The sequence below is a fragment of the Mizuhopecten yessoensis genome, unplaced genomic scaffold (assembly GCF_002113885.1).
Source record: "Mizuhopecten yessoensis strain PY_sf001 unplaced genomic scaffold, ASM211388v2 scaffold1595, whole genome shotgun sequence".
Taxonomy (NCBI): domain Eukaryota; kingdom Metazoa; phylum Mollusca; class Bivalvia; order Pectinida; family Pectinidae; genus Mizuhopecten; species Mizuhopecten yessoensis.
Window position 1 is genome coordinate 722,785 of NW_018404125.1, and position 11,765 is coordinate 734,549.

At 40.3% G+C, this 11,765-nt stretch overlaps 1 protein-coding gene across 1 annotated transcript; it reads left to right on the top strand.

The window, feature by feature from the left end:
• The first annotated feature begins 330 nt into the window (after nt 1–330).
• On the top strand, nt 331–8,499 carry LOC110465695 (sulfotransferase 1A1-like). The gene is made up of 7 exons (XM_021521690.1): nt 331–857; nt 3,642–3,782; nt 4,071–4,271; nt 4,429–4,749; nt 5,219–5,328; nt 5,729–5,900; nt 8,191–8,499. The coding sequence occupies exons 2-7, from the start codon at nt 3,746–3,748 to the stop codon at nt 8,298–8,300; spliced, it is 951 nt and encodes a 316-aa protein (XP_021377365.1). The 5' UTR covers nt 331–857; nt 3,642–3,745; the 3' UTR covers nt 8,301–8,499.
• Nucleotides 8,500–11,765: the final 3,266 nt, after the last annotated feature.

Consider the following 11,765-nt stretch of genomic DNA (forward strand, 5'->3'; position numbering starts at 1 on the left):
TATGTTGCACACGATGATGACATAATTTTATAGTAAATGTGTCATTTAAATGCTCTAGGAGGAATTGTATTGCCGCACCTTTAATACCCACACAGGTGTAAGTCAATGAGGTCCCATTTATCCTTAAATGAATTCTGAAACTAACTGTTCCTAATTTAAGCTTCCAATACCCATACCTTTTTGTATTTATCTTCTTTTGTACTTCCAAGCGGGGGTCAACGCTAATGTTAAATCTCCATAGGCGTTGACCCTTTCTTTATACACCGGCTGTCCGCTATCGGAGTCAGCCCACAAACCGCTATCAATATCTCGACCTCGATAAGTCCATGTAAACATACCGTACAATCAAATACACATGGCTGCTCGCATACGACAGGAACCGCGTGACACAGTATACTAACCAAGAAGACGTCGTGACAGTGGACTCATAGCTAGTATACTAAGCCGAGAAGACGTCGTAACAGTGGACTCATAGTATACTAAGCCGAGAAGACGTCGTGACAGTGCCCTCACAGTATACTAAGCCGAAAAGACGTCGTGACAGTGCACTCACAGTATACTAAGCCGAGAAGACGTCGTGACAGGGCACTCACAGTATACTAAGCCGAATAGACGTCGTGACAGTGCACTCATAGTATACTAAGCCGAAAAGACGTCGTGACAGTGCACTCATAGTATACTAAGCCGAGAAGAGGGCGTGACAGTGCACTCACAGTACACTAAGCCGAGAAGACGTCGTGACAGTGCCCTCACAGTATACTAAGCCGAAAAGACGTCGTGACAGTGCACTCACAGTATACTAAGCCGAGAAGACGTCGTGACAGTGCACTTGCGGTGTGCAATGTAAACAGAACCAGGTACGTCAGGAACAACACACTGGGTATCGAACTGATACTAACGCTGTGTATTCCATATTCCTCAACAATAGTATCGAGAAAACCAGACCATGTATGTGGTAACATTTCTGTACAACAGGGTTTAAAGTTCAAAGGGAAGTAACTAAATTTGGTTTCGGTATAATTTCTCATGTCAGCAAGCAAGGCTTGCGGCGGTATAATCAGCTGATAATGTACAGCTGTAACGCCAGATATGTCGCATTTAAAGCGTGAAAGCTCGTCGCAATTTTGAGATGTACATGTAATGACACTCCAATTAGGAGGTTAACAACTTGAGTTCATATCTAACAACAAATCCGTATTTTGTATAAACCTACATGTATTGTTATCCAAGGTTTAACCAGCCAGTGTTTAGTCTGCCATGTACGAGTTGCCATGAAATCTTAGATTCCTAGACGAAACCGATAAATACATGCACAGGTTCGGGGAAACAATAAATGTACCAACAGTAGCCCGCTGCAAGTCGTATATGTAACGCCACGATTCTTACCCAAGCACGATGCTTCACCCCAGTACGACTCTTACCCAAGCACGATATCTTACCCCTAGTACGACTCTTACCCAAACGTGATATCTCACTCCTAGTACTACTCTTACACAAGCACGATATCTTACCCAAGTACGACTCTTACCCAAACACGATGTTTCACCCCAGTACGACTCTTACCAAAGCACGATATCTTCCCCCTAGTACGACTCTTACCCAAACACGATATCTCACTCCTAGTATGCTTCTTAACCAAGCACGATATCTCACTACTAGTACGACTCTTACCCAAACACGATATCTTACCCAAGTACGTCTCTTACCCAAGCACGATATCTCACTCCTAGTACGACTCTTACCCAAACACGATGTTTCACCCCAGTACGACTCTTACCAAAGCACGATATCTTACCCCTAGTACGACTCTTACCCAAACACGATATCTCACTCCTAGTACGACTCTTACACAAGCACGATGTTTCACCCCAGTACGACTCTTACCCAAACACGATATCTCACTCCTAGTACGACTCATACCCAAGCACGATGTATCACCCCAGTCCCTCTTACCCAAGCACGATATATCACCCCAGTACGTTTCTTACCCAAGCACGATATCTCACCCCAGTACCTCTTACCCAAGCACGATATCTCACCCTAGTACGACTCTTACCCAAGCACGATGTATCACCCCAGTACCTCTTACCCAAGCACGATATATCACCCCAGTACGACACTTACCCAAGCACGATATCTCACCCCAGTACGTTTCTTACCCAAGCACGATATCTCACCCCAGTACGACTCTTACCCAATCACGATATTTCACCCCAGTACGACTCTTACCCGAGCACGATATATCACTCCTAGTACGACTCTTACCCAATCACGATATTTCACCCCAGTACGACTCTTACCCGAGCACGATATATCACTCCTAGTACGACTCTTACCCGAGCACGATATTTCACCCCAGTACGACTCTTACCCGAGCACGATATTTCACCCCAGTACGACTCTTACCCGAGCACGATATTTCACCCCAGTACGACTCTTACCAAAGCACGATATCTCACTCCTAGTACGACTCTTACCCGAGCACGATATCTCACCCAGTACGACTCTTACCCGAGCACGATATTTCACCCCAGTACGACTCTAACCCGAGCACGATATCTTACTCCTGGTACAACTGTTACCCGAGCACGATATCTCACTCCTGGTACGACTCTTACCCGAGCACGATATCTCACTCGTAGTACAACTCTTACCCGAGCACGATATCTCACCCGAGTACGACTCTTACCCAAGCACGATATCTTATACGTAGTACGAATCTTAGCCGAGCACGATATCTCACCCCAGTACGACTCTTACCAAAGCACGATATCTCACCCCAGTACGATTTTAACCCGAACACGATATATCACTCCTAGTACGACTCTTACCCGAGCACGATATCTCCTCCTAGTACGACTCTTACCCGAGTACGACTCTTACCCAGGCACGATATCTTACCCGTAGTACGAATCTTAGCCGAAGACGATATATCACCCCAGTACGACTCTTACCCAAGCACGATATCTCACCCCAGTACGACTCTTACCCAAGCACGATATCTCACCCCAGTACAACTCTTACCCAAGCACGATATCTCACCCCAGTACGACTCTTTCCCAAGCACGATATCTCACCCCAGTACGATTTTAACCCGAACATCATATATCACTCCTAGTACGACTCTTACCCGAGCACGATATCTCATCCCAGGACGATTTATACCCGAGCAAGATATCTCACCTCAGTACGATTTATACCCGAGCACGATATCTCACCCCAGTACGATTTATACCCGAGCACGATATCTCACCCCAGTGCGATTTATACCCGAGCACGATATCTCACCCCAGTACGATTTATACCCGAGCACGATATCTCACCCGGGTGATAAATCGTGCCATAACAGTGGTCAGAGGCGACAGATGAAGGGGCCTTGCAGAATCAGGGATTTTTTCTGTTTCGTGGACACTAAAGAAAATTCAAATCACGGCTTTGCGTGTGTAATATAATACGTTTTCTTACATAAGTACAATGTAACATATATAAACGGAAAGAAATATGTACATGTACCATATAGACAACAAGCAAACTTCTAATAATCTTAATATGTGTCCTTAAGTAACGAACGGAGAAAAACATAGCTATGCATGATATTCTAGAATATCGGTACATTGTTTCCATTTTATGACTATTCACAGGCCACGTGTTGAAGACTGTACTCGCACCAGGCATAACTACTTGACTACACGTACACTGCACGTGAACTTAGATGTGACCTTGTTCGCTACAGTACTACTGTAGAATGAGCTCTGAAAAGGTGAACGGGAAATATATTTGGGGTTTGTATATCATATTTTAATTTATTACGAACTTTTGTTTTATCAACTCCAATTTAGAAATTGTTTTGTATGTTGACCTTTAAGAGAGTCATTCCATCGTTACCGGAAGTGATTGACCAGAATAGAACTAATCCTAATAAAAAGAAAACGTCACGTTTTTCCTGGTGTTATTTCTACGGGACAAAAAAGGCCAAACAAACACCAATGATTCTTAAACTATTTTCTATTTATTTTGTTAACTTTTTCTGTTCAAACAAATATGTAACACTGCATCTGTTTTCCGTATAGGTGACATCACAGAGTCCGAGATAGTCAGACAGTATGACAGGAAAGGCCGCGAGGTGGCGTGCGTGCAGGTTGACGACATGTTTCGAACTTTGCATAACGTTCAGGTTGGCCAAGTACCCGACCTGAGGGCCACTCTGAAACTCCTGAAAGATATGCCCATGCGCACAGATGACATCTTTATATGTGCTTATGTAAAAGCAGGTTTGTATTTTTGCTGCAAAACATATGAAGCTTGTGAATTTTACTGTCAAAACGTTAGGATTTAGTTTTTTACAAACGATGATTTTTTCGATAGAATAAGATTGTGTTTCTTTCCTCTGTATACTGACGGCTGACATGTACACGTCGCTTGTTTTAGGTACACATTGGATGTGGGAGATCGTCAACATGCTCCTGAGAGGATCGGCGGAGTACGACAAAACCGTCAAGGAAGAAAACATGATCGACTTCCACTTCCCAAAAGAATTCGAAAACTTGGAATCCCCACGTGTCTTCAACTCTCACTTCACGTGGCGCCATCTTCCGACAGAAATCCGCGACAAAAAATGCAAAATCATATTCCTGCAGAGAAATCCGAAGGATACTGCAGTGTCCTACTTTCATCACATGAAGAACCTCAAGATATATGGTATTGAGGATGACTGTGGAGATTTTATAGACCTTTTCATGAAGGGTAGAGGTGAGTGACGTCACAGCTAAACTTTTGCACTACCTTCAAATGCAATATTCGTAGTTGATATGCGTAAAAGTAGCTGTTTAATAACTTTAATTCATATTTCTTTTGAAATAACCCCATGAAATTATTCAAACTTTTTGCATACAGTGTTACCCATTATATATATTCATGTTTTAAATTAGTATGCAGTTAATACACCGACTCGTCTAACATATATAAAGACGAGGTGTTACATTAACTACTGGCTGGCACGTGCTCTTGGATGGTCGAGTGGCAGTAGGAACATGTACTATTCGAGTATCGTTAACTGATATCTACGTACTGAATATAATTGCGTACTTTTGTTTTAAATAAAACGAGTAAGATTGCAAACTTGAATAGTGTTTATCGAACATTGATGATAAAGAACGGTAAAGGACAATAACCTTGCTCTTGCTCTGACCTTAGAAGGTAATGTGGTGCTGTTTTCTAGGACCTGGGTACAAAAGCTGGTTCGACTACACGCTGGAGTGGCAAGAGTTTATAGAGGATACATCACACCGGGTTCCAATACTGTCCCTTATGTACGAGGATCTCAAACAGGTGCGTACGTCCATTCCACAAGGGCCTCTATTATAACGTATTAATTGTATAGGATGCTTGCTTTGGCGTATATTTTCTTTTAATAGTTTAATACTAAGAAACAAGTAAAGTATACGGTTTAATTAAGATATATTTTTCTAATTGATCCAATATATTTGATACATGTAGCTGCATACGGCGGTGTGCTTATATAATAGTCGATATTAAATAATGATAAAAAGAAAATTGATATGAAAAACAAATATACAGTTATAATGTGTTCCCGTATCGTAAGGTTCCCGGGACGGTTCGGGACTTCCACGCCCTTCCTTTGCTTTTACATTTAAAATACTTGGGTTTTCTTCGGTAGTCAATATGATATTCCAAAAATGTCCGTTATGTGCTTCTCTTCATATTTCAGAATCCTGTTGCTCAAGTTCAAAAGGTTGCAGAATTCCTCAAGATTCAATCAGACACACAACTTGTCAGATCGATAGCAGAAAAATGTGATTTCAAAAACATGAGAAAGGCTGTACTTAATAAGAACGAGGCTCACCCCTCTGTATCAGACTATCAACTGTTATACCGAAAGGGTAGGTCAAGGTCACCAATCAACTTCAGTCAACAAACCATGTCACTTTGCCAACACATTGCATCTGTGACCTCATTCATATCATGTCGAGTTTTATACAAAAAGTGATATTTTACGCAATTACGACTGAAATATTACATATTTGATACATCAGAAATTCGATAATATGTGTTTTATTTTAATTTAAGAACAAAGAAAAAAGCAGTAAAATTTAATTTTCAGGACGCCTAAATGTGTGACACCTCAAACAACTTACCGTTGACCCCATTCCAGTCACCTTAGTTTCATCTTTTTAACACAAACTAAACCATTGTTCTTGGATATCTTGGGAAGAATTGCTTCAATTAATTTAATTGAGAATATCACGTTAAACGCGATAAAGAAGTGTTGTTGAGACCCTTTCCTTTGAGATATTAAGATTTCCCCTTCTGACTTTTGTTACTTAAAACAAATCCCTTGATATACTTGTATAATTCCCAAATTTCATTTTGCACTGTGTTACAGGTTCTGTGATTTGGTCAATAGTAGCACATGTGACCCAAAAACAGCTGTTGATATTAGTATGAACGGCTGCTTTTCCAACGGACAACTTTCAAAATTTTCTAAATCCCCATTTATCAGTATTGTCGTTCGAGTGGCCTCCCATTGCAAAAACTATACTCGACGTGAAAAAAAACAAGATTTACTGTTATTATTTTTATTTATCATTAATATTTTTTATGTTTCTTTGTCTTTTTTTTCATTATCTCATGTAGTAGGGATTTTAAAAGAAATAACTTCAATCGACAGTTGACCATACTCACAACAGTGAGAAGTTCTGTCCTCGTACCCAAATCAGATCAGTACCCAAATCAGATCAGTACCCACCCAAATCAGATCAGTACCCAAATCGGATCACTTTTTGCAAAAATACTTTGAAATCAATAAATGTGTCAGCAGATCAGCTATAACAATGGTGTAGCCTTCGAATAGATAGCCATGCACCATTTTTGTCCACAGATGGTTAGTGTTTAGGTTCAAATAGCACCAGAAAACGTTATTCAAACTCAAAAGTCAGTGTTTTGTTTACGTTTTTAAAAGATGGCGCGTGCGACGACTATGCATTCTGTTTTGGACTATAGGAATTTATTCACCCTATAGAAATACTTGTTTTCATATAAGTTCAAATGGTCATTATAAAATGTTAATAAAATGACAAAAAATATTCATTTGACGTGTAAGATACTGCAAAAGGCTTGATCCGAGATGGGTCTTGACATTCGCAAAAAATGGAAACGCTGATTGGGTGACGTCAGATTGGGTCCGCACAGTGATCAAATTAGTGGCGATATAAGGAATTAATCTGGATGTACTTACACATAACAGTTTTACTGTATTATCCATGAATTTCTACGAACATGACGAAAGCGGCATGTAAACACTAGGCCTAGGCCTACACACGCCGGAACGCACACGCCGGAACGCACACGCCGCACATAACAAGGCCGAAACTACAAACAACCGAACCCCGGGGTTGGAATTACGACACATCATGTTCCTTCCATGACATACGAATTAAAGTTCTTTCATATTTTTTATCCATGAATGATCCATGACACAAACCACATGACGAGTCTACAGTAGCTACGACACTTTCCGTCATAATAAACACCGCTTTCCTCGAACCAGGGCCGTTCTCCAGAATCATCATCCCTCGACTTCAACGTACACTGCTGATAACTTTCTCCATGTAGAATCGCCTAAGTTAAATTATAGCTCATTCGGAAATTAAACCTCTGTTTCTTCAATTATTTTATTAAACAACGTTGCTCGAGCCGGATAAAGCGGCAGTTGGAAAATCTTCGCGTAATATAGTTTCGAGATCCCAGAAATGACGTTGCGATGTTACGTCATATTACTACACTTATGAAGGAATGAAAAAAAATCGCAATTCAAATGATGTTTTTGGTTTTCCTTCCCATTACTAGTGATTTGGAATTATAGGCTTTGAATCTGGATTTTTCCAGTGTTCATGCACTCAGACACTTCAAATGAACGGCCACTCATGTGGTGTGTAAGTACATTTTCCCCCGTTCATACTTGCATGAACATTGGAAAAAAACCAGATTCAATCCCTATGTTTATCAAATTTTCTACATTTAAACCTTATGTGCCTTTATAACTATATAAACCGAAAACAAGTTTTAACTTCAACGACAGACGTTTATATAATGAAATGTTTTCGTCTATCTTAATAATTGTTTATAGCGCATACATGTGGTAACTAAAAATAACGTTAACTTCCACTACAGGTCAAATAGGAGACTGGAAAAACTGGTTCACTGTGGCCCAGAGCGAGGAATTCGATGAACTTGTGAGGCAAAAGATGGGGACATGTACCTCCAAGTTTGTGTACGAATAGACCCTACGCGATGGTATCATAGTAAAACAGGAGAAGACCAGTTTACGTCATCATGTCGAAAGGACGGATATGACGGCAGACAGCTACGTACCAAATTACGTGTCGGTTGGAGCGGGTTATTGGTAGATGTACAATGTACCAACGATATCAGGAATGTTATACATACAGCTTCACACTGAACAATAAATCTGCACAGTAATATGATGTATCTGTTTTATACTGTTTTGTGGTTCATCGCATCGACAATTTAGGTCATTCAGGACCGAGCAAACAACAATGCTATTATATGTTGTATTGTTTCGGCGGTTAATATCGATTGTTACACACATATGTAATTACATACTTATGAGACAGAAAGTGTATCAAACAATTTTTAGTGGTTGATGTTTTGAATCGGTGCATTAATATCGGATCTTACATGAGTTTCCATTTCATAAGAGATTTATGAAACGAGTCTTAGAATTTTTCAATTTAGGAGCCTCTGGCGAGCTAAAATGAAAAATCCGTGACGAGTTCCATCAATTTCATATGAAATGAAAACGATTGTAAGATCATGTTTATCACATAATCAAGATTTGTGGCATTTACTCGAATAAAACGACAATTTTCATGCAACCTTGAAATGTAAAAAGCCGCCATTTTAACTCCAGTGCCTAAGTCTATGACGTCATGTATTTGTCCTAGGCGTGACGTCACAATTGAAACAATTGAAACTTTCAACCAATCACAGGACTGATAGGTCATATTACATGGGTTAGGCCTAATACGCAAAAAATATGACATGGGTATATTCACTGGGTAACACTATACAATTATGGACTTCAGGTGAGGTCTGTCCCTGATTTATGAACCTGGTCTGAACAATATTCACAGAGGCCGAAGGAATTTGATGAGATAATTCATTTGTAGTTGAATTCAGTAGTGTGATTGGTAACAGAATCACAGACTTGCTGGGAAATTACCTAGGGCTATTTTGAGTAGCCGTCATTAACACTTTTCTATTTATAGGTCGAGGTCTATAACACTTTTTCTATTCATAGAACGAGGTCTGTAACATATTTACAGACTCTTATAACACTTTTTCTATTCATAGAAAGAGGTCTGTAACATATTTACAGACTCTATAACACTTTTTCTATTCATAGAACGAGGGCTGTAACATATTTACAGACTCGTCACATGACGTTGCTCCTCCAATCAGGACTGGGAGTTAGCACCAGTCATATAATTAAGTACATTATGTGATAAAAAGGTTTGATGATTGAAGAGCCAGCAGGAAGTCGACAAGATGGGGAGATGGCACCCACAACACCTCAAGTTACAACGACTGTATCCAAAACCTTCGAACCATCGGTATGCATGATGGTGTAGGTAGAGTACTTAGAAATAAAGGTAGAAAATGACGTTTTTAACGCTGCTGGTGAGTACAGAGGAACTTTTAACATGTACTGAAGTATAAATCTGATGGTAATCACGACTACAAAGGGGTGTTAGATCACAAACAAATATCGGCGATCTTTTAGTTAGACTTGGAACCTTGTGCATGACGCTTTATAGCCGATATGATTTATCATGTGAGCTATTGTCATCCGCCTACGTCTGTCGTTGTGCGTTAACAATTCATATGTTCGACCCCTTCCCTTAAAACCACTGAACATACTACCCTAACACTCGTTAGAAATATTCCTTATGAAGTTCCCAACTAGTGGCGTGCCTATGTTACTATCAAAGATGGACTGATTGACTTCAAACTTGGAAGAAACGAGTGTTCTTACAAATAGTGCCGATCCGAAAATCTAGGATGACATCTGATTGGCTAGCAACAGAACAACAGTTCTATTCAAACGGTTTCTTCAAACAGAAGACACGGGGAAAACATCCTCGATTTTGCAGTGGCAGTGAGGGCATAGTTGTCGCCTTTTACGATTAGGTAGTTCGGTACAGCAAGGATATTCATTTCCCGAAACTGTACGAGTAATAACAATAGTGTAGTTTTTAAAGGTACCATACCCAAATAGATATAAGCTTCGAAGGAGCTGTATACGACCAAAAGATGATATTTAATGTAAATACACAAAACTCCTACGAAAATGATCATTTCTTTGTGTGAACCAAAATAAAACAAAAGATTATTGGGATTCTTTGGGTATGTTTACTGTTTAATAAAACACACTTGATCATCTTGATTGTCGTTTAAACATGTTGACGTAAATATATGTGTTAATAGGATTTCCTTACTGATATCTATAATGACACGTGATAGATGACGTCACATGCTAATGAGTATTTAAATAAAGTGTAGACGCATTCACACCACGTAATTAATTTGGGAGTATTTTACTACACTGGTAGACAGTGTATAATACTTGGTACCCCAGCGTCAACTTATGAAACAAAATTATATATCGAAATTTACTAAATTATAAAACAGTAACTGAACAGACACTGACACCAACACTACGTCAAAGTCTGCGCCTCATCTTTCACATGATACACTCGGCATAACACATCCTAGCCACATGGTACAATCGGCATAACACATCCTAGCCACATGGTACACTCGGCATAACACATCCTAACCACATGGTACAATCGGCATAACACATCCTTACCACATGGTACACTCGGCGAAAAACATCATAACCACATGGTACACTCGGCATAACACATCCTAACCACATGGTACACTCGGCGTAACACATCCTAACCACATGGTACAATCGGCATAACACATCCTAACCACATGGTACACTCGGCATAACACATCCTTACCACATGGTACACTCGGCGTAACACATCCTAGCCACATGGTACAATCGGCAAAACACATCCTAACAACATGGTACACTAGGCGTAACACATCCTAACCACATGGTACACTCGGCGTAACACATCCTAACCACATGGTTCAATCGGCGTAACACATCGTGTACCATACATGACACTCAGCATAACACACCGTGTACCATACATGACGCTCGGCATAACAGATCGTGTACCCTACATGACACTCGACATAACACATCGTGTACCATACATGCCACTCGACGTACACGTCGTGTACCATACATGACACTCGGTATAACACATCGTGTACCATACATGACACTCAGCATAACAGATCGTGTACCATACATGACACATGGTACAATCGGCATAACACATCCTTACCACATGGTACACTCGGCATAACACATCCTAACCACATGGTACACTCGGCATAACAGATCGTGTACAATACATGACACTCGGCATAACACATCGTGTACCATACATGCCACTCGACGTACACGTCGTGTACCATACATGACACTCGGCATAACAAATCGTGGACCATACATGACACTCGGCATAACAAATCGTGGACCATACATGACACTCGGCATAACAGATCGTGTACCATACCTTACACTCGACGTAACTCATCGTGTACCATACATGACACTCGGCATAAAACATCGTGTA